The sequence below is a fragment of the Periplaneta americana genome, chromosome 4 (genome assembly GCF_040183065.1).
Source record: "Periplaneta americana isolate PAMFEO1 chromosome 4, P.americana_PAMFEO1_priV1, whole genome shotgun sequence".
Taxonomy (NCBI): Eukaryota; Metazoa; Arthropoda; class Insecta; order Blattodea; family Blattidae; genus Periplaneta; species Periplaneta americana.
The window spans coordinates 156,317,195-156,342,281 of NC_091120.1; the positions used below are offsets into that span (position 1 = coordinate 156,317,195).

The 25,087-nt window shown below is 35.2% G+C and overlaps 1 protein-coding gene across 5 annotated transcripts in view; it reads right to left on the minus strand.

Moving 5' to 3' along the window:
* Sap30 (SIN3-associated polypeptide 30) overlaps positions 1-25,087 on the minus strand; it is a 51,665-nt gene that overhangs the window by 23,212 nt on the left and 3,366 nt on the right. For 4 of the 5 annotated variants that reach the window (XR_011331838.1, XM_069824200.1, XM_069824199.1 and 1 more), the window contains one exon: positions 1,617-5,121. Coding sequence is in view for 3 of the 5 variants with exons in the window: in XM_069824201.1 (XP_069680302.1) it covers positions 5,089-5,121 (33 nt within the window). In the remaining 2 variants the exon portion in view is untranslated. Of the gene's footprint in view, positions 1-1,616; positions 5,122-25,087 lie in introns of those variants that run through there. The other variant, XR_011331837.1, reaches the window with a different exon arrangement.

Genomic DNA, 25,087 nt, shown 5'->3' on the forward strand with positions numbered 1-25,087 from the left:
ATTTTAATAAATGTATCTTATTCTTGAGCCAAAATTACTGTATATAACTCATTTTGCCTTTTTCTTTTTTTGTTCTTAACTCTGTTACTTTTTCCCAAAAATCTAAGTATATTTTTAACTTTTAGGGAAGTCACTTTTAGTGAAATCATGTCACTGTTTGATATTAATACCAGTACATATAACAGTAAATTTGTTAATTTATTTCAGTACAATTTATAGAACAAGTATATTTTGCCGATTTAATACTGAGTAACAGAGATGAGAAGTAAGTTCATAAAATTGTATACTACAAAGAGATTATTACTGAAATCAAATTAATATGATCTGTTTTCAAAGGTATCTCCATCCTAACAACACTGCATAACAATTATACAATTTGTAGTTAATTATAAGTAAATAGTATTTGTAATAGAGTTGACTGAATTAAAATACTCAACACAATTTTGGATTTCAAGCTTGTTAAAGGACAAAGTTTTATTTTACACAGCTTGCAACCATCTTGAATATATAAAAAGAATCGGACCTTTCCTGTACTGACATTAGCACTGTCTGGCACATTTTTTGCTAGAAAGGACAATGCATTTCTGTGTCCTCAGTGACAACTTTTTTAAATCGAACTTGAAATAATATAGTAAATGGGAAATACAGTTTCTTCAAGTCAAGTACTTGTGTTAAAAATTTGAGAAAAATTTAATTTTATAATTTAAGAAACAATATGTCAATTTTTATTATTTTAGCTTAGGAACATCAACTATGTAAGTTTTGCGAAAATGACCCATGTATCGTTTCTTAATACATTTCAAGTAAGTTTTCACACCTTTACAGTTAGTATGGGCAGCATATTTTTTTGTACTAGTCTATCTGCTATGGAGAACTAACCATGAGCACATTTGAGAGAACGTTTAGACATGAGTTCATTAACAGTCATTGTAAAGAGAATTTGTAATAGACAAAATATAGAGCTGGGACAGGTTTTCTTGTTGTGCACCCATTTCCACTGCTACCATCCCATCATTTCTCCCTAGCTCATAATTATCTGTATCATCAGTGCAATAGTAATGAAAAAACCACTTCACACTACTGTTGTCCTCAGAAGATAAACTCTGTGCGGAAAATGTTTCAACCCATAATAGCAGGAATCTTCGAGCCTTTAGACAGACTTTCCAAACTGGCCCAAATATCCAGATTCAAGGTAATTATCTGCATTTTTAGTAACACTAATACAGTAGTATGGACTACATAATTTGGCTGTAGAGAGGTTTAATGGTATACGGTCTACAGGAATCAATTCTTTACAGGATATGGCTCTTCAAAGAGAAATCTGTTTTGTACAACTGAAGACTAACATATTACATTGTGAGCAAAGCTTTGCTATACTGCCACCATGGCATCGTTGCTATTGGCTGGAGCGCTTACAAAGGCACAACCAAGGCACATGACAGTGTGTGCAGGTGGACAAAGAAACATGCAGTTTTTACAATTTTTGTGTTGGTGCACCTGCTAATAGAAAAATTGTAATGTAGCAGTATAGCGAGGTCTTGTTCACTCTGTATGTTTCACAGTTACTTCGGCTAGTAGTTTATGTTTTTAATAACCATAAAGATACGCAAGTCATGTTTAGCATCTAATGAATGTGTAATTACAAGCTCTTCCAACTTACACAATAATGATTACATACTCAACAAAAAACAAGTACCAGGTTTTCTTACTTTAATTTTTTTCTGATAGCTGCAAAGAACTAAAAATAAAGTAGAATCCCAGTAATCTGAACTAATTGGGACTGTGACCTGTTCGCTTCAGAAAATTGTTGGATTATCTGAAATCATTATTGGAATATAGTTATGTTTGTAAAATGTTGAAGTAATATTACCTCAGCATACAGAGTCTCATCACTATGTCAAAGAAAATGAACAGATTTCATATAGTCAAAGGGCAGGCGACAAATTGATATTTATAATGAATTGATCTCTAGGTAACCAAAGGACAATAAAATCTGTTACCTTAAATATTAACTCTTTCTTCTTATGAGTACTACAATTTCGTTTTTTAAAGACAGTACTGGATTTTGATATCTTAAAAAAATATAGTAAAACCATTTTTCGTTTGCCAAATATCGTATATTTTTCTTCTTTACTTCTCTAAAGTTAAAAAATTTGAGAACTTGTTACATTTCAGATTTCCATTTCTGATTACAGTACCCAAAATTTGGGATTATACTGTATAATGCTATTGTGTCCATGAACATATCGAGAGTTAGTAAAGAAACAATATACCATACAAGTTTTTATGAAGGAATTTTACTAGTAGGAAAATTCTATGCTGATAGTACCTTGATCTAAGGAAGAATCAGGGCTGTGATATGTATAGACTTTACATTTTCTATATAAATTAAACTCATTACAGTGCAGTAGACTTTTGATTTTGAGATTAGCTTGAGAGAAAAAGAGTTTAATGTACAACAGTAACTGGATACAATAAAGGTGTGATACTAAGTGAACAATGAGCATTGGACTCAATGTGCTCGAATCGTCTGTCCACAGCAAGTCAAGTCGAGAGCACAATTATGAAGCCCACTATCTGAAGATCATGTCAGTTTGTTATAATTTCGCAAGATAAGCAAACATTCTTTAGGCAGCGTTAGTGTGTGTGTGCATTAATTAGGTACACATTTCTCAGAGGAAGTTGAGTAGTGTAATAGTTAATTTCATAAGCAGATATCAGAAATGTATGAAAAATGGAGGCAGGCAGTTCTGGTATCTCATTGCCTTATGTGAGCAATTAATTTCTTTTTCCCACATTAGGCTCGTCATTACTCCGGATGCACCGCAGCCTTAGGCTTATTGTGCTACCTGTTATAATTTAATACAGATTTATCAGCCTGTTTCCTTGATTAAGATGTACAGTCTAGATACAGAACTCTGTTCAAAATCTTTTGGTTCTAGAGATTCTTTCCCAAAGATAAAGTATCTTCTGCAAGCCACTGCCTCGCAGCAGCAAATGATATGCTGGGCTGTTTCAGTCTCCTTCTAGCAGAACCTACAGTCTAGGTTACCTAGCATATCCATTACATTAAGATGCTTCTCCACAGAAGTGTGACCTGTGAGAAAAGCTTTAATTGAAGAGTTCAGAGCCATAGTGGGCCAAGTGCCATTTATTAAAAACGGAGAAAGCAAGGGTTAAAGTTAAGTGAACACCATAATTTAATGAAAATTGACATATAATTTACTTTTAATGTGCACGCTTTATATTATTTGCTATATGTTTCACTGAATTATGGTAAGCACTTAATTTTAACCCTTGTTTTCTCAATTTTTAATGTATGGCTCTGACCCCTTCAATTGCTCTCAGCTGAAATCTATTACATTGAAGTAATATTTCAGCTCTTTTGTTGCATGGTCTAATAATAAATTGTTTCCCATGATTGATACCTGGTGTCTTGATCCAGGTTTTGTAGTGTTGAGTCTTTGACAACTTTTTAATTGCCTCTCTGACAGAGCACCTAGTTATTCTGAGAGCCGGCTCTGGTCCAATGTATTTTGTAGCACACCCTGTCTTGCAAGTTCGTCAGCTGTTTCATTTCCCTCGATGTCACAATGCCCTGGTACCCAGATGAGTTTAACCTCATTCTGTTCTGCCAGGGTCGACAGTACAGTAAAATCCCTCGTAACCGGCACCCAAATAACTGGCAATACCAAAACAATGGCACTTTTACCTGGCCCAAAAAAAAGTTTAAATCTGCCACAGCCTGGGCTGTCAGTTTTGCCAGATCAGGAAGTTAGCACGAACTTTTGCTTTCAGTGAATATTCAAACCTAAAATTAGTACATTATTTGTGATGTTTTTAATAAAAAAAAAATCCACACGGTTTTTATGTTCATTTAGTTATGTTTGGGGTGTCACTGTTGCCACATTAGGAAGTTCGCATGAACTCACAGTCGACCGTGATGAACTTTAATTTTCAGTGAATATTTAAACCTGACATTAGTGTATTATTTGTGTTGTGTGATGTGTTTTAATAAGGAAAATTCACACAGTTTTTATGTTTATTCAGTTATGAGCAAGTCATAGAGAAATAAGCTTCACATGACTGCAATTTCAACATTTGGCACCATGAAATACAAACTTTTTTTTTGTATATAATGGTATTTATTCAATTATCCTGCAAAATCTAGTATCTGGAACTAGTCTGGTCCCTTTGGTGCCGGATAGGATGGATTCTACTGTGTACTGAAGTAACAATATGGCTACTTAAACCCACAAAGGCAGTCTGGCTATCCGAGAATATAAGAATCTGCTTCCTTATGTAAGTTCTTATATTTTCATGAATGCATTACTGATTAAATTACTTTCCTTTTAAGTGTTTATTAGTAATAACTCAGGTAGGTTCAACTTAGACCTTACTGCAGACTGCATACATTCACCAGTACCATCGGCCTAACCTACTGCGGATGGACAAGCCGAGTACGAGAGTCCAATGCTTATTGTTATTACTTGGACTACAGCAGAGTTACTAAAAGCTGCAATTACTGTAAGATAAATGTAATTTTAGTAACTAAGGAAAAGAATCGTCAATATGTTCATGTAACTACTCACATTTTAGTGTATTTAACAAGAAAATATTAAAGCAAGTAAAAATGGTACATTGATAACAGAACATATATCAATTAGGAACTAAATCTCTCGTCATTAATATAACATTACGAAATTGATAACTTTCAAGAGAAAGTGAAATTTTTACAAACAAGAGCTATAAAAACACTACAGCATAAAACTAACGCAAGATGGTGACCACATTTATAAAATATTACAAACTCACTCAAATTTGAAGAGACTCATGAGAATGATGGAAAACTTACTGGGACAACTGCTTCGCTGAATGCAGTGGCCCATTTACTTGGCAGTGACGTATGATCACATAGTCTAATGCAGTATTAATGTCCTTCATCTGTTATGATGTGGCAGCAACAATCGAACTTTTGTGTGTTGGATTATCACAAGACCAAACACACAGAAGCCATTATGCGATTTATATTTTATTACAGAGGTTGTCAGATTTTCTCTTTTCATAGGAACCTTCTGAATAACTTCTTCAATCTTCATGTGGAGTCAGCAAGTTCCAAATCTGTATGAATAACAAAGAATGAAATAATTCTTAAATTTAAGTGACAAAGTTCTGTGTTAGCAATGAAAACGATTCATGCAGTGTCATTTTAAGATGCGCGATAGCTTGCAAGAAGGGCATTTGCAGGCAATGACCATCATTCTGCCTGCAAAATGTAATGGAAGAGCAAGCATGGTTGGATTTGTATTAATAGACACTTCCACATTTCATAACATATAATGAAAATTCCTCACAATTTTTAAATTACATAAATAGCATCTCCTCAGTATGTAATCTAATTATATTTACATCCAAAATAAACATTTAGCTTTTGAAGGAAACAATGACAAATGACATGACAATAGATCAAATATAAAATGTTTATTATTTAGGACGTGAAATTGGCAGTATCATAATATACAAGCTAAAATTCAAATTCACCCTACTACATAAAACCCCGTATTTTTGTTTTAATTGCAGTCCTATGTATATATTACAATTATATTGAAAGCAGTGAAATCAGGGTAATTTTATGTGAAATATCATTCTTGCTATCCTCGACTCTGTTTTCACATGAAGATTGCACAATTATTATTCCAAGGAAAGTTATTGTGAACAACAAGACCAACTTCTTTCCCACATGAATGTAATACAAATTTGGTTTATTTGAACTTCAAGCACACGTGATTTAACAATATGCATATTTTCTTTAGAAATACGACCCCAATGTGTTTTATTAGTGAAAAGTATATTGCATATTTCCCAAGTGGAGAGAGTCTTCATTGCTTTGCAAGCTATAGAGTAGCTCAAAAATGACACTGTATAAAGATTAATAAAAAACACTGTGTACATTACAGTTGTATTACTTCGTCTTAGTAGTAACGATTGTAATGTAAGATATATCCATCAAAAGCTTCAGTTATATAATGTGAAATTTGCACCTGAACATCGAGATGCAGAGGCTTTACTTGCACTTTTCCACTGTTGTAAATGACTGGAGGGGAGAAAAAAAAAACATGACCCTTTAAAATGAAAGAATGTTTTGCTTGGTTTTAATTCTCAGCACCAATCAGCATGTCCAACTTCAGCAATGAGTTTCTAAAGCATATTTATAATGGTGGAAGTATTTAAAAGAAATATCCTACATAAAATCATTTTTCAGGATTAGTAGGAATAATATGTAAATAATATATTCCTAATTCTGCTTCTAGAAGCAGTAATGTACGTACAAGAACTGTTTTTTCATAGCTCTCAGCCCATTGTTGACCTTTCACTAGAAACATGACTACAAATTTTCAAACTGGAATTGAAGTCACCAAGTAAATACAAAACTATACAAAATATTAATTTTCCAGAACACTGTCCCTTCCATTATAACTCGAATTCGAAATGCATTAATAAATAAAATTCTATTAATTCTGTCACATTATAATAGAAGCATGTAATAATTCTTCAATATCAGTTTGAGATTCTTTAGAAAAACTTAGAGGTTCTATTGCTTAACCTGTACTTTCTACAATTCTTGCTGATATACTTTACAGATTAGTTTTCAAGAGAAAAAAAATGCGAAATTATCTCAAGTATTTTAAAAGTTTTTTTTTTTTTAAATACGTTACCATTTCCATACATTCAGCCAAATAAAAATACAAGGTGTATAACAGCTTGTAACTACTCAACCTTTATACAGCTACAAAACCAAAGGCAGAGTGTATTATTGTGAAATATGAATATTTTCTATCCAATTTCCCTTGTCTTCTCCACTATACATGCTTTACAAGGTACTGTATATAAAAACTCGTTTGTTCTACAATATAATATATGTCTTTAACATATAAAATCTCAAGCCAGCAACCAGCAGCCAATCCTATGCAATGAACCACACCTAGTTTCGCTGTGTACATGCATAGTGGAGTTAGTTCCAGGCTAAGAAAGACACCTTGTATAATAGATTTCTTAAAAGTCTTAAGTTTAAATTTTTCACCCAAATATCTCGCTTAATAATACGCTTAGTATTAAAAAAAAAAAAAAAAACATTATCCAGCTTCGAAAATCAATTTATAAATTTTCTAAAGATTTCAATAATGCCATAACTGTATTTTATAAAATTTCCCACTTACTGCATAAGTACATTAACTATACACAGCTAGGGGATTGTTATTTATTCTAAGTGGAAAGACGCGTAAAGTTACCGAAGTAGGAAGGAATGCAATTGCACCAATTTACATTTTCTCTATAGCTACAGGTATAGGCAGTAGTAAAGACATAAATAAGGGGATGGGGAGTTTGAAAAAAAAAAAGGAATCAAGGAGGGCGGAAAAAAAAAACAGAAATCTTTCAAATATCTCACTCTGAGAAAAACATAATTTGAAGAGGTGGATACCAAACTGGCGTAAGTCCAAATGACAAGTTTGAGAAAAATGACAAAAAATGATAAAATAAATTTGACGCCCTTAATTTCTGCATATGTTTTTTCAAGCAGACCTAAGTCAAGACTTAGGTAAGTCTCTTAAATAAACTTACACAGTTATATATAGGCTTGAAAAGGATAAATTAAAACGTGAATAAAGCAAGTTAAAATCTTAAAAAAAGGACTACTTTGGATTCTACCTCTTCAATTACGTAATTATTTCCAAATGGGAAGTTATTTGAACTACTGTATTCTGTTATATAATATATTATTGAAAGGCACACATTTTCTTACGCCACCTAAAAAAAAGTTAATTATATATGCTCAATTACATACATAATTCGACTGGGGGAACCCTACTGAGATAAAATGCTGAATAACTTTTGGCGCTGGAACCCACTTTAATTTCGCCATCATTATCACCATCTTCATCCATCATGTCTACTTCCATACTAGTGTTATCCTACCATAGAGATTGAACAGAATCTGACTTAATGGATGCTCCAACATTGAAAAAGAATTAATCATAATCACCAGAAAAAAGTAGACAGAATAGTCCATAATTCGCGCATTGGAACAATACATTATTCCTTGTTCAAAAGTGAGTAAAAAAATGTTCTTGTTAATGTTGGATATGAAGCTTACTTTTCTGAAGGAAGAAAGAGCATTTCATTTAGAGTGATTTTGCAACACTGAATAATGAAATTGCTAGAAAATGTGACTTCAGACATCAAGCAGAAGTTAGGTGCAGACCGATTATTTAGTCCTGAAAGCTCGGCGATGTGAAAGAGGGGAAGTAATAGGAGTAGTGGGAAGAGCTCCAGAGTAGAGATAAGGGTGAGCGGTCGGTAAAGGAATGCAATACAGCTTAACTGTACTAGAAACATACTGCTCTACCGCACGCATGGCATCCGATCGCTATGAAGGTAAGCAAGTGACTAATTCAAACACCCCTTGACGTAACTAAATAGACTCTCCTGACCCAGGCGCATATTGCCGGCAACTGTCAGGACTAAATAATCTTACTGTAAGCTTGGTTTATGGAAATCTTGCGCATTTAAGAATTTAAAGCTGAAGTTCAAAACCAAGATACATAAAAATTTTCTTCTAAAACTATAGTCCAAAATTAATGTTCATCAGTCATTTAATTTTGAACTGTTGAAAAATAGCGCAATTATGTTATTAAATATTTACTTTTATAAGCCAGATAAAAAGGACTGGTATACATTTATAATTTCAACAATGGTGAGTCCACACCTGTGGAGTAACGGTCAGCGCATCTGGCCACGAAACCAGGTGGCCCGGGTTCGAATCCCGGTCGGGGCAAGTTACCTGGTTGAGGTTTTTTCTGGGGTTTTCCCTCAACCCAATACGAGCAAATGCTGGGTAACTTTCGGTGCTGGACTCCGGACTCATTTTCACTGGCATTATCACCTTCATATCATTCAGACGTTAAATAACCTAGATGTTGATACAGCGTCGTAAAATAACCCAATAAAATAAAAAAAACAATGGTGAGTTCCAAGATATTTATACGCCAAAGTCGGCTACATATGGCATTATTTAAAAAAAAGAACAAGAGGGCAAACGAAACTGAAAAAAAAAGTGCTGTGAAACATTAAGAAAGGTTTCTTTGGATATTTAAGTTAATGGCACTACTAAGCAATATACAGATCACACTTTCTTCCATATGATAAAAAAAAAAAAATTGAGGTAAATGTAACCCACAGTTGGAAACTTACTATTGAATATTAAAATTCTTACATTTCATTTGATGTATCTTATTAAAAAAAAATAATAATTTCTTTTAACTTTCGTTTTCAGTGTCCAAAGTTTTTGTGACATTCAAAATTGAAGAAGAACATGAACATATTTAAGATGAAAAAAAAAAAAAAAAAAAAAACAAAACAAAACAATAAAATGTTAGACCACAAATTATATAGTGTAAGTAAATTTTAAATTTAAATAACAAATAATCATCAAATAGTATTAATGATCCTGGTTTCGAACTCATTTTAATTCAACTTTCAATTCATGTGGTCACCCTGAGTGGCGCAGTTGGTATAGCGCTGGCCTTCTGTGTCCGAGATTGCAGGTTCAATGATATTTAAGTGTGCTTAAATGCGACAGGCTCATGCCACTAGATTTAGTGGCATGTAAAAGAACTCCTGGGGACAAAATTCCGGCACATCGGCAATGCTGATATAACCTCGGCAGTTGCAAGCACTGTTAAATAAACCATAATTTAATTTTCAATTCACGTGCACACAATTGCCCAACACTGAGCTCACCTAGCTAATGCCCTAGTGTTCAGAGTCTCAACTCATGTTCTGATTTTAGTACATCATGTTGCCATATTGCTCAAAATTAAATATAAATTTTTCGGAAAAGTATATCTGAACCCCAAATGTTGACAGAGTATTACTGACTGTTTTAGATAAGGAATCTGTGCACATTAAGAACCACTCTGTACAAAGTATATTTTTGCAGACTGGCTAAACAAAGTCGACATTTATTTATTTTAGTTTGTTATTTCACTACGCTGTATCAAACTACTAGTCCACACCTGTGGAGTAACGTTTAGCGCATCTGGCCACGAAACCAGGTGGACCGGGTTCGATTTCCCAGTTGGGGCAAGTTACTTGGTTGAGATTTTTTCCAGGGTTTTCCCTCAACCCAATATGAGCAAATGCTGGGTAACTTTCGGTGCTGGACCCCGGACTCATTTCACCGGCATTATCACCTTCACCCCATTCAGACGCTAAATAACCTAAGATGTTGATAAAGCATTGTAAAATAACCTACTAAAATAAAAAAATAAATCAAACTACTAGGTTATTCAGCATTCATGGAATTGGTGGTAGCGAGTCTAGGCCGAGAATTTGCCATGGGATTACCTAACATTCATCTTAATTGGAGAAAACCTCGGATAAAACAAAAACAGGTAGCTACTCAGCCCAAAAGGGAATCGAATCCACTTCCAAGTAGGCCTGCAGCTCCAGATCCGCAGGCAAACAAGCCTACTGACTGAGGTATGTCAAGCTTGGAACTTCGAACACTACTATGCTATGGCCCAGAACCTATGACAACTCTGAATGTATAATCAAACAGGCTCTAAAGGAAAACCTGATGAAAGATTTACTAGGAGCCTGGAGATCTACACCAGCCATGAGACAGGCTAACTTTCCAAAACCTGACTCAACAACTCCTGGCTTTGGAAAGAAGAATTTTAAGATGGGTAACCTGACATTTGACCAGACAATGCCATCTGAATAATCATCTACATAATATTTTTTATTTTACGACGCTGTATCAACATCTAGGTTATTTAGTGTCTGAATGATATGAAGGTGATAATGCCGGTGAAATGAGTCCGGGGTCCAGCACCGAAAGTTACCCAGCATTTACTCGTATTGGGTTGAGGGAAAACCCCGGAAAAACCTCAACCAGGTAACTTGCCCCGACCGGGATTCGAACCCGGGCCACCTGGTTTCGCAGCCAGACGCGCTGACCATTACTCCACAGGTATGGACTCTACATAATATTATGCTGGGCCTCAGTGATAACCCAACTTGTAGAAAATGTGGGATAGAGATTGAGTCATCACTTCACATTTTGCTGGATTGTCAGATCAGGCATCATTATCTTGGGAAACACATCGTCGGCTTGGAGTATAAAGCTGTTAACCACCAAAAGGAAAATTTTACAAGGGAAGCAAAAAACTAAACCAAATACCACCTGTACTTTGAATTTGGTGCTAAAGTTTCAGAGTCAATTTAAACTCGGTTTTTTACTTCCCTTATAAAATTTTCTTTTTGGTGGTTAGCAGGTTTACACTCTAAGCCGACAACATGCTATTACCCGAGGAAATTCAGGAAATTAAATCCAGTAGCATTGCAAAGCTGGTATGACACTGCGGTCTTCTGTTTGATTTCAATTCATGGGGTGCACAATGGGTCATTCGTGCTTTACTGCTATAGCACTAGTATACTCTTACATTCTTAATTTAGAAAAAGATGAGTTATGTCAGTTGCTAAAGTAGGCATTTTAAAGCACGTTATTTTAAAATCCACTACCTTTTCTTTTATCAAATTATATTTTTTATGCTTTGTTTCTTCGAGAATATCATATGTGCATTAGATTATATTTAAAATCTAAGTAATAGGCATAATCTTCTGTATTTCTATTCTCTTCGTATATCTTCATAAATTATGAAGAAGGTAATATTCAAGGATGCACTAATTCATACATCCAGTACAATTAAGCTGTACTGTATTCCTTTGCTGACTGGTCACCCTTATCTCTACTCCGGAACTCTCCCCACTCCTCCTATTTTTATTTATTACTAATTTTGTTAATATATAATATGAAATCTCAGAAAGAAATCTTTGCTGGTTTCTGGTCCCTTTCTTTGTTCTCAAATAGTTTTTGATTAATTTAAGTTTGGAAAAGCCCTTTTCCACTAATGCCACAGTCACTGGGAGTGTAAGGAAAATCCGAAGGGTAATGAACAAATTTGAAAATGCAGTAAACCTAATGTTGCAAACAAGGAACTCAAGCATTATCATGGGAATTTTAATCTCTGCTGGAAAAACTGGCTTTAGTGCCTCCATATCTTCACAAAACATATAGTCATCTATATCTTTACTCGTTTTTTTTTTCTGTTCTAGCTTGACGTCTGTCAATGCCACTTTCAGATCTGCTGTACATTTTCTTGTAGTATCCTTGGACAGGTCTTGAAAATTGCACACAATCCATATAAATTATTATGCTCACATACAGGGCCCAATTGGGATAAAATGGTCCAATCAGTTCAAAGCCAGCTCTGACTACAGTAAAGGCTGATTTCACCCACCGGTATTTCCTGGAACTAAGAATCTCATGTTCTGTTAACTATTTATATTTTTATCAGGCTGAAAAATCTTTTTTTCCCCCCACTTCACACATGTCAACTTGGAACAAAATTTGAAACTTATAACTAGTATTTTGCACTTTTCGCAAAATGAGTCAATTTTGCTTCAAATTGAACATTTCCCTGTAATTGACGAAATTAATGTCAATATTTTACTAATAACAATCATATGATTTGTGAAGATACATTCAAATTGCTTGAATATATTTTTTGCAATGTTTATCGTTTATGAGAAAAAGAGTGCCCCTAATGATGCTGTATCAACTATTAGGTTATTTAGCATAGATGAAATTGGTGATAGCAAGGTGGAATTTGACAAGATGAGGCTGAGGATTTGCTATGTAATTACCTGACAGTCTCAGAGCTGGGGAAAGCCTTGGAATAAAACCCGACTAGATAATCATGGGCAGATAAATGTGTCTACTTCTTGAACTATGCAGTGGCTCTCAGGATCATCCTGGGATTGTATCTAGACGCCCTTTAGTGAGAAGTCTTATCGGCTAGTATAGGCCTTAACGATAATGAAGTAATGGTGGAGTAGTTGAGAGAAAAAGTGAAATACTCTGATGAAACTTGTTCAAACTCATTTCGACACAAATGCCACAGGATAACCTGGATTCGAATTCTGCTCCTGATGATAAAAGGACATGCACCGAATTTCAAAACTACCCTAATACTTTTCCTGTTTACTTTTCACAAAGTGGGGGTTATAAGAGGAGGAATGAGTCTTCTTTAAATCCTTAGAAAATCAAAATATATTTCTCTAAAAAGGTAAAGGTATCCCCGTAACATGCCATGAAGGCACTTGGGTGGCATGGAGGTAGAGCCACATGCTTTCCATGACCTCGGCACTAGAATGAGGTGGTGTGGTCGGCACCACGCTCTGACCGCCCTTTTTACCAACTACAAATATCCAATTTTTTTACATGACATGAGACCATGCGACACAAAATGCAAGCCTCATTTGTTCAAGAGGATTCTACTGATTACTTGTATCAAATCTAATTTTTATTAATTCAAACAAAACACCTAAAATACCTCCACTCTGATCTCCAAGTGAAAGATAACTGCAGAATGTTATGCAACATATCACTGAATTTTTTCCCATCTGGAAAAGAAACCAAGTTTGTTAGAAAGTGGAATAATTTCCTTCTTAAATGCGAAAGTTTTACATATACAATTTCAAATTACTTTAGGTAGGCCTACAGTATTACAGGGCTTCTATTATATATACTGACTTCTGGCACAATGTTTTGCTTCTTGAAGGCTGGACATGTCACAGCCGGCCATACTTGTAGGTTAACCCTGCCACTTAAAATGTGTATAAAATCATATCTTACAGAAGTCGCTAAAGAGATGTTGTATCGGAAAGACCATTCTGATTGACGTGATTAAGTTCGGCCACTGTAATGTTTCGATTTCATTTGTTCTACTGGTCGATATTTAACTTCACAATAATTAAAATGCCCAATTGAAGAACAATGAAGAGTAAAAGGGCTAACCATAACACATGATTCCATTCAGCAATATTAATTATAGAAAGAAAAAAAAAAAAGAGTTAAACAGAATATGCAAGAACAAATTCTGCAAAAGTGCAATTAAACAGTTGAACTGTATACTGGAAGATAAATGGTTGATTCCTGATGCTCCTTGAATAAAAGCCATCACCCTCTTCAGACTGTACAAAGGGCATGATTGCTTGGCTGCCCATCTACACCGACTATATATGTTTTGTGGCGCCATTTGGAATATTCTGGTCGCGTCGGGAGTGTGCGCACGCATCCAGCGAGAAGGAAGGCATGGGGAGACGGAACTCGAGCTTCGGTAGGCACTGTAGTGTGGCACAGAGCGAAGGAAAAGAAAACTATGGTACGGCATGAAGCAGAGAGAGCAGGGGAAAGTAGAACCGTATTCCTCTCGAAGATTCGGAAAGCCACGCGAATCGAAGATTCGAGATGTTATGGTTTAGTAATAAAAGCATGAGCAGTCTTTGGCGGAATTAGTTAGTCAAGTGTTGTCTTGGACAGCGGCAATGTATCTGGAGGGCCTGAGTTCGACGTGCAGTGCACTTGAGTGAGTCCGTAACTGTGGCAGTATCCAGGCGAGTGCAATGTATCCGGAGGTCCTGAGTTCGACGTGCAGTGAACTTGAGTGGGTATGTAACCATGGCAGCGTCCAGGCGAGCGCAGCCTATCCGATAGTTTTCAGTTTGATGTGCAGTGAACTTGAACAGTGAGCTAGAAGAACTAGCCAAGGCGAACGGACAGTTTTGCTCTGCACATTGTGCTTTGTGAACAGTAGTTGAAATTAGGAGTACATTGTTGTTCTTCTCAATAATACACGTTTATTGTCATGTGGAGTGCAATAACGACTATTATGTTGTTGTGTTCAGTGGAGTACCCATTGTTGTAAGGTGAATTATTAAGAATTAAAGTCACATTGCTGATGGGTGTGTGGTGGCTAAAGTAAGAATAAAAGTTACAATATATATAGCTCTCCAAATTGTGTGCTCTGAAATGAATCAAATTCTGTAATGGACAGAAGTCACCTCCAACAGTGCAATGCCCTTGGGAATACATTAGAATTAACTTCATGCTACTGGGATGCAAGATGGCTAATGGAAGTTCTCCAACAAGCCATGCATTAGCAACCAACCAACCAGAACAATGAAGAGTGGACAAAATGTGTTCTACTAGTAAAAAATCTGATTGTCTTGCGCTAAAATCACACCAAACTCCAATTTTCCTATCGTGAAGAGGGATTTCTTGTATACGATGTGGATTTTTAGAATACCAATAGAGAGAGTTTTGATTGTGTACATGACCAGTCAAGTGGAACCACGCCTCATTTGAAAAGAAAACGAGTTGTGAATCGATTAAATCTCCAGTCACTGATGAAAAAAGCCACACAGTTTGTCGACTCTTCATCGTTCTTAAACTGAGCATTTTAATTACTGTGAAGTTAAATTGTGGATATACTGGTAGAACATATGAACTCAGAAACATTATAGTGGCCAAACTTAATTGTGTCATTCAGAATGTGTGTTCCCAATACAATGCCTGTTTAGCAGAGGACATTTCCATCATCTGCCATAAAATACGAGTGTATACACTTTTTAAGTAGTGGGGTTAATGTACGAGTGCGGTTGGCTGCGACAAGCCCAGCTGTTGAGAAAAAACATCATGCCAATGGTCAGCACATACAACAAAAGCCCTGTATTATCATATATTTTAGATGTGCTGTGAAGGTAAGGTGTAGGAAGACAAAGTTCTACTTTATTTGCCTATTGCATAGGGCAGGAAAGGGGGAAGAGGTAGAGAACATGATAGTTTTTTTTTTTTAAATAATCTAATACCAAACATAAGGGAACAAGATAAAAACAAATAGTTATCAAAGTTTTTAATGTAATAAAAGTATTCTTGTAAATAAAAATAAGGAATAGCTTATAACCTTAGAAAAAATAGTGTGTGTGTGTGTATGTATATATATATAAAATTTATACTAAATAGGTATATCAATTTCTTGCAAGCCAAGGAAAAAATTCTGGACTTTTAAACAAAAGAAACTAATTCACAAACAAAAAAATATTGGTCTTGTAAATCGTAAATAAAGAATAATCTTTTAAAATTTTACAGAAAGGAAAAAAAGAGAATATCATTAATGAAAAATATTGAAATTATGGTTTATTTAACGACGCTCGCAACTGCAGAGGATATATCAGCATTGCCAGTGTGCCAGAATTTTGTCCCGCAGGAGTTCTTTTACTTACCAGTAAATCTACTGACATGAGCCTGTCGCATTTAAACACACTTAAATGCCATCGACCTCAGCTGGGATCGAGCCCGCAACCTCGAGCTTAGAAGGCCAGCACTATACCAACTACGCTACCGAGGGCGACAAAAATATTGATCGTGTTGTTTAGTCAACCGTCTGAACCTTACACGTGACACCATAAGGCATCTCATGAGGCAACTAAGCCAGGAGATAATTGACGTTGGCCTTATGAACCAAAAAGGAGCAACCTATTGTCACAGTGGAGAAAGATCTCATCTTTATTGTTCCCCAAAACCAATATTTATATAGGCCTAAACAAATTCTTGATAGGAGAAGAATTATTGATATGCTTAACTGATGGAAGATTGCATTAACTAGAGCTATTATAAAAATAGTTTTTAAAGATGTCATAATGATAGTTAAGTAGCTACATTAAAAGAAGATGAGCAGGCCATGTTGTGAGAATTGACTAAAACCATTAACAGCAGCTTGGGACCCCAGAACCAGCTACAGGAAAGTAAGACAACAGAGAAAACAATGGGTAGAAGATCTAAAGGTCCACTTTGGTAGTAACTGGTCATCCAAGTCAAAGGATCGACAGGACTGGTGAAAAGGAAGCAGAGAAAAGCATGACCATCTTTCTTGAAGTGGCTACTCTGGATTGCTAACAGCTAGGCACGAGGCCCTTGCCCTTCAGGAATTTCATGGACTAGTTGTAATCATAGAAATATGGAATAGGAGGAAAGGCCTCACCTGCAACTGGGATCCAATCTCAAGTACTTCCAATACTCTACATCTACTCACGAAGTTATAGTAATTTCTTGGAATTTATTAATTCTAGTATTTATTTAAACTTAAAACTGGGAACAGTAGGAATTCCTCTTGTAAAATCTTATAAACATTTTCATCAACTCTGAAGTCCACTATACCAATTCCTGATACATTTACTACACAATTACAATATATGTATAAATCTCTCTCTCTCTATATATACATATAGGTATTTTTTATATATATGAACACAACTAAGAAGTACTAAATAAAACAAATCTCTTCAAATCAGTTTTGAAGTAAATATACATTTTATGCAGTAAGTAAATATCTTTAAAACTGGATAATGCAATGTTAAGCCCACCGCCATTATAATTATTGTGACTTAGTTATTACTGATAAGAGAATGTCAAATGGTGAATCTTCGAAAAAAACCTACTTTCAAGTTTTAACTTTTTATGTATGTTTGTACACAACATTCTGAGGAAACAAATCTAAGACATTATAAAAAGAAATTACTTGGCCATGGCAGTGTTTATTTTTAATACAATTAGAACGACACTAAAAGTTCGCTCTAATTTTGTCTATGATAAAAGTGGCCTTGGTGATTACATTTTTGCAGCCCTGTTTGTGTGTGATTCTTGAGCGTCAAACCCTATATCCTTCAGCACAACTGTGGTATTAGCATTATTTCTGACAGAGGCTGCAAGAAGGAAATAATGAATGGAAATTAAATTGCAAAAAACATTCTGACATTCCCCTTTCAGCACCAGATCACACATAGAGATGAAATATATTTCTGATATATTACATTAATTATAATTTGCTGTAAAAAACTTATGCAATGACAATTCTGTATGTACAATTCGTGTTTACACTAAAATAATACGATTTTTTTTAGAAACAGCACTGATGAACTGACTTTAACTTCATATTATGAAATAATCTGATCCAAGACTATTCAACTCCAGATTTATACAATGTCATTCATATTCCAAGTTAAGATCAGTACAAAAGCTGAACAATCACAGTAACAGTCACCGGTAAATGTGTTCAGTTCCTTAACAATACAATTACAAATACGGAACATCACATCTCATTTGTACGATTGTCACTTATTTCCTCCTTACAGCTTAAAGTCATTGAAGGCTGTAGCAAATTTTAATAAAAGAAATGCTTAAAAAAAAACTACAATAATTGTCTTACAAACAAAAGACCATAAAATTTATGCTGCAGTTATTCCATACTTCAAGTCAAATAAATCTACAATAAAATTGAAACTAAACTCGAAATGGCTGCATCTATGGTTCAGAACTTTGAAGATGCTGATGAGAAAAAAACTTACGGAAAGAAGAAAAAGAGACAAAATTGAATAATGAAATTCCTATCACAGTTTCTAATAGTCCTCATGTCAGGAACATTGGCTTCATGATTGATTTTTTTTAATTATATGAATTAAGTAAATTACCACCACAATTTCGTAGGTCTCCTTCAGAATGTATCACAGCTGTCTCTACATGATTGCTAACAAAATCACGTTAAATGGAAATACAAATGTCAAAATGCCTTCTCCATAATTTCGGACAAGGAAAGCACTGCCAATTTATACAACATAGCAAACATATTATAGAGTTGAAGCAATATAAAATAAAAAAGAAAGCAGGTTCCATCTCTAATTGTTCATAAATAAAATGATTCATATTTATACAGTTAACAATAAAAGGAACAGAGTTGAGAGTGGGTTTTGATGCTTCATAAAAATCCAAGTTGCAAGAGAAAAACATGCAACTCAGTGCTTTAGGGAGTTTAGGGCATTACAAGAAGCCTATGGGAAAGAAATCCTACCATACTGAACTACTGCAAGTTGGGTGAAAGCGAGGCATTTGCTTTCCATCAAGAGTTAACATCCAAACAGCTTTAGATTGATCAGTGAGAGAGATATCCAGAAATGCTGCTGTAGATGCAAGAATTTGGCAACATATTGTTGACATGGCAGGAGACTACATATACAGGGTGTTTCCGAGGTGGTGTTACAAACTTTCAGAGATGGCGGCGAAGGGCTCATGTATCAATTTGAGATAAGGAACCCTGGTCCGGAAATGATAGAGTCAAAAGTTACAAGCAAAAATAGTTGTGTGAAAATGAAATAATTTTACATATACACATACTGTATTCATCTGATGTTGTTTACATTGTCTACTTACAGTATTCCGTTCAATGCGCTGTCTGAGGGATGGGGACAGGAAACTAAATTAAAGCAATGCAGATAGCGTAATGGACATGGTCGGTCCTGATATGCACGTCTGTAGACAGCAGTGTATGTGTACAAGCTGCAGTGTCTAGTCAATCAGTTCTAGTGAAATGGAGGAGTACACGAGAGTGGAATATGCAGACCTGATTTTCGAATACGGATGAGCCAATGGGAACAGTAGACAAGCTCATAGATTGTACCGGGTCAAGTACCCACGTAGGAGACATCCCGCCCATACCATCTTTCCACGACTGTTCCAAAGGTTAAGGGAAGGAGGGCAAGTGGTGCCAAATTACAATTCCATTTCTACACAACTATTTTTGCTTATAACTTTCGACTCAGTCATTTCCAGACCATGGTCCCTTATCTCAAATTGATGCATGTGCCCTTCGCCATCATCCCTGAAAGTTTGTAACACCACCTCGGAAACACCCTGTATTTGAAGTAGGTAATGTCAAAAGTAACCTAAATAAATTTAGTGTGAAACAGTAACTATGTTGCCATTACTTTTCAAATGCCATAGTATTTACTAAACAAAACTAACACTGAAAATTACGCCAATGAAAAAACGCATAACTGACTTATAAACTGTAACAATCAAGCCTGAAAATTTAGACGGTTTATATTTCAATCAATCAAGATGTTGACCTGCAGAAAACCAACCTTCAAGGAACCAACTACCCGAAAATCTACATAAGTTAGTTATTGAAAAGTCGTATCAAATTGGAATATATTGTATATTTTAGTATCGTATAAATTATATTTTTAGCTTTATATAAAAAAATCTCCGGAGGTGGGGAGGGAAACACTCCACCCGCCACTTCATGAATTCATCACTATGTGTTTATAGCGTAACAGTACAGGTACAACTGCTGCTACCGCTATGAATCCAGAATTATTCAAGGTCACAGGAAGAGTCAAAACTTGTTATGAGGAGAGAGATCGTATTTTATACAATTCAATTTACAAGTATACAGTCCACGCCTGTGGAGTAACGGTTAGTACGTCTAGCCGTGAAACCAGGTGGTCTGGGTTCGATTCCCGGTCAGGACAAGTTACCTGGTTGAGGTTTATTCCGGGGTTTTCCCTCAACCCAATATGAGCAAATGCTGGGTAACTTATGGTGGGTGTTGGACCCCGGACTCATTTCACCGGCATTATCACCATCTCATTCAGACGCTAAATAACCAAAGCTGTTGATAAAGCGTCGTAAAATAACCTATTAAAATAAAAAAATAATAAACAAGTAAGGTAAAAGCACCAGTCTTTGACTGTGACCCAGTCATTGACACTTACGTAAACTTCACGAAATATTAAGAGAAATTATTTTTATTTTCTCCTCTGTGAATATGGGTAAATTAAGTTTAGTTCATGTGGCAGTAATGGTAAACAGTTCAAGCTCAACTCTCAATTGGTTTGGCGGGAAAATTTTTGCGAAATTGTTGCAGCATAAGTTCGTAAGATTTTCCTAATTTTCCTTGCTACAACCTTTAAGGTAAGATATTATTTTGTATGTTATTAACAACAATTATATATTTTAATTGATAAATATTATTATGAAGGGCTGACTTATGATGATAAAGGAATGGATATGTTTGGTCAAACTTAATCCTAACCTAAATCAATGATTTATGGTAGTGGTGTCAATTATTGGTACATTAAATTATGTGATGTACCAGTTTTAGACACACCCCTGTCAATGATTGGTACAAAGATTATTAGCTTGATTGTCATTAATTATTCCTAAATTGAACAGAATGAAAATGTTTTGGACGTGTATCTTGAAAATATTACTATACAACCAATTTTACCAATCTTCGACATGGTATCAATCACTGGAACACCAACTGTCAATATTTGGAACATCATGTTTCAGGTATGGCTTGTAAGCGAAACTATACCTCTGATCAAATGGCTAAGGCCATAGAAGCTGTGGAGGAAGGCATACCTACAGCTACTGCAGCCAAAAAGTTTGGTGTGTCTAGGGTTACACTATATTATAAAACGAGCGGGAAGAGTCCAAAAGTTTGTAGATTTGGACCTGCCACTGTTTTGAGTGATGATGAGGAGAAGATTTTAGTCCAGTGGCTTTTGTCAACAGCATGTGTACAGTATCCAGTAACAAAAGAACTTTTGTTGGATAGTGTTGAACAAATTTTGAAACAAATGAAAAGAGCAAATCCATTCACCGATGGAAGGCCAGGCAGGAAATGGTACACATCATTTTTAAAAAGACATCCTGAATTAAGTGAGCGTGTGGCACAAAATTTGACGACTGCTAGAGCAAATGTGACAGAAGAACAAGTTCGCAATTGGTTTTCAGAAGTTCATAAATATCTTAGGGACAAAAGCATCTTGGACATTACAAATGATCCAAATAGGGTATTTAATGCAGATGAAAGTGCATTTTTCCTGCAGCCTACAGGGGAAAAAGTGATTACGAAAAAAGGGAGTAAAGTTGTCTACAGTATTGGGAATGATGAGAAAGAAAATCTTACAGTTCTCATGACTGCTAATGCTGCTGGCAAGCTTGCTCCTCCTATGGTAATCTTTTCATATGCCAGAATACCCAGCTTAATAGCAAATAGTATACCTACAACGTGGGGGATTGGACGATCTGAAAGTGGATGGATGTGTGGTCCTACTTTCTATGAATATATGACTAATGTCTTCTATCCATGGTTAATTCAGGAAGAAATCCAGAGACCCATAATATTTTTCATTGATGGCCATGTGTCTCATATGACACTCAATTTGTCTCAGTTTTGTTCTGAGAATGGAACTGAATTAATTGCACTATTTCCAAATTCGACACATTTACTGCAGCCAATGGACGTAGCAGTATTTGGCCCACTGAAAAAGAAATGGAAGGTATCTGTTAAGAAATGGCGTCTAGCAAATTCCGGAAATAAACTAAAGAAAGAAAATTTTGGACCTGTCATGTCTGAAGCATTACAATGCATTACCAAGCAATCCATTCAGAATGGCTTCAAAAGTTGTGGGCTCTGTCCTTTTAGTGTTGCAAATGTAAATTTCAACAAAATTGCACCCAAAGATTGTGAAGTTTCAGTGCCTGTAGTTTCATCAGTTACCTGCAGAAGTGAATTTAATCTAAAAGATTGGCTGTCATTTTTGGAAAGTAACATACCCGAAGATAAAATGGCTGAGTTCAGAAACAGTTATGACAAACATGATTGGACTGGACGTATTGAAGATACTTCACTTTTCCTACTCTGGAAAACTATGACACAACAATTAGACAGTGACAATCAAACAGTCAGGTCATAACACAACAAAATGAATCTGAATCATTGCCGTCTTCACCAAGTAAGTTCACAAACACCACGCCTCACAAATCTTCCTCATCAAATGTATCTGTAAGTCCTCATCCAACAGTCTGATTTGGCTGTTCCCATGACACCACCAAGTAGACCTACATCCTCAAAACAACCTACCCTGATGTCAAATGTTCCTTCACCATTTAAAAAGGTATTGTTTTGGCCTCAGCCAACAACCACTAAAAAACGAAAGAATAAGGAAAAAATACCTTCTGTAGTAACTTCTGAGGCTTGGCAGAAATATCACATGAAGAAAGAAGAAGAGAAAGTAAGGAAACAGCTAGAGAAGGAAGAAAGGTCGAAAGCAAGATTAGAAAAGAGGGAACTAAAGGTGAAATCATTGAAGAAAGCAAAATTTGAGCCCAGCAGTTCATAAAGTTCAGAAGAGTGGATTGAGAGTGAGGACAGCTTAGATGATATTGAACTAGTAGAAGAGTCGGAGGAAGAAACATGTGACATTATAACCTGCAAGAAACCTAATGTTGGCGATTATGTATTGGTCAAATTTTGTGGTGGCAAACGGAATTCTACTGTGTATCGATATGCATGTGTGGTGCAGGAGATATATCCCAATGACAATGAAGTGGAAGTAATGTCAATGAAATGTATCAGCGATGACAAAAGAATCTTTAAGATGGATGAAGAAGATGTGTCTGTAGTAAAAATGACATCGGTCATTGGAAAACTACCTTCACCAATTCTCTTGCGCACTGGAGCAAGATTAAAATATGAATTTTCTAAGCCTGTGAACATTTTCGAAAAAGCCTAAACACAAGTTTTATGTATGTATTTCAGTGTAGGGTAACTATGTCTAATGTCAGCCAGCCCCTCAGTAATAGGTCTTCATATTTTCATGTTTATCCTATGACTATAAAAAGAAAGAATGTGTGTAGAAATATTTATATTTTTGTTTGTGTTAAGTTGATGATTATTGTAGTTGTTTATTATTGATTTTTCATACTGACTGTCTATTGGCGCATTTCCATATGTTTATTTTTCAATTTGCACCTTGAATGAAAGTGAAGTCAGTCAACAACGAAGGTATAAAGTACAAAATTAAGTGTTAAACAATTCTGTTAATTAACATTTTATCATTATATCACCTTCTTCTAAGTTTAATATATTATAAAGTGATTTAACATAAATGTCAATGACTGGTACATGGACACTGTCAAAGACTGGTACATGCTAAAATCTTGAGTGTCTATGACTGGTACAATAAACATGTGTTACAAAAAAAAATTATTGCTTCATTAATAAAGACTATTAATAATTAAAACTACCATATGGCACTCATAAAGCCTGAAACAATTAGTGTGTAATGATACTGTTTAATTTAATTATTTCGTTTTATAACTATACGCAAAATAAAGAAATTTCATCACTAAAGTGTCAAAGACTGGTGCTTTTACATTATACAAATTTGCTTGGCTAACCTGTACAAATAAATAGAAATTTTATTGATAAAAGTTTGATGCCTCTAGCAAGGGAATGACTCTGTATATTACTAGGTCTGTTATACTAGTTTAAAATAATACGCTATAATCTAAATATATGAATTACGAATTTTTGACGTCGTGTCCTTTAACTAGCAAATTAATTTATTAGATCGTCATATTGCAATGATCCCAACATTACTCATTCAATGTTAAGAATAGATAGAGCATTATGTTCTCTCCCCATTAATTTAACACAAAGCATTCTTAACTGACATAAGCAAGATAAGCTACGTTTACCGAAGGAATTATTTCTGAATTCAAGTGAAGATATTGACGTGCTACATTCCCCCTCCTACAGATCATTCCACTGTTGTTCGAGCTCCATAATTACCTTGACAATTATTAATAATTAATATATATACGTAGTGAAGATGACATTCAAAACGGCGCACCATGTAGACATAAAATCTTCATGCATCTTAATTGAACGGGTGTTTTAAAATTGATTCTTTCCACATTGCATGCGTACATGGATGGAAAATTGAACCACGTAGATGCAGTTATAGACCATCACGCTCAATCCCCCGAAATTAGCTGTGTCAGTCTGTCTTTGGTATCCTGCTGAAAAGGCACGCAGTAAGTCAGATGAAATAACCGCAATTTATTACGTTGTTTTCTGCAATGGTTAAATATTCAGTGCGTGAACGTGTACAGATTTTGAAAAAGAAATTGTGTAGCAGAACAAGGGGAAACTTTGGACGTAAATGTCCTGACAACCCAGTTCCTTGCAGAAAAACAATACTAAATTTAGTGAATATGTTTAATGAAACAGGTTCTATGAATGGTAGGATGTGAATTATGTTTTTCAACATCATGAAACATTTCAAAACTACTTCCTGGCCCCAGTTCAGAAAATGAAGCACTAATTTAAACAAGTCACAAAGATTTCAATGCAAAGGAGCAATACAATAAGCTAATCTCAACTGGTTCAATTGTTGGAACATTTGAAGATCTCTGAGAAAGAAACATTTGAAATGCAATTTGCAAGCCATATAAACTTCTGGTTAGTATCCGATGCTTCAAGATAGTCATCCA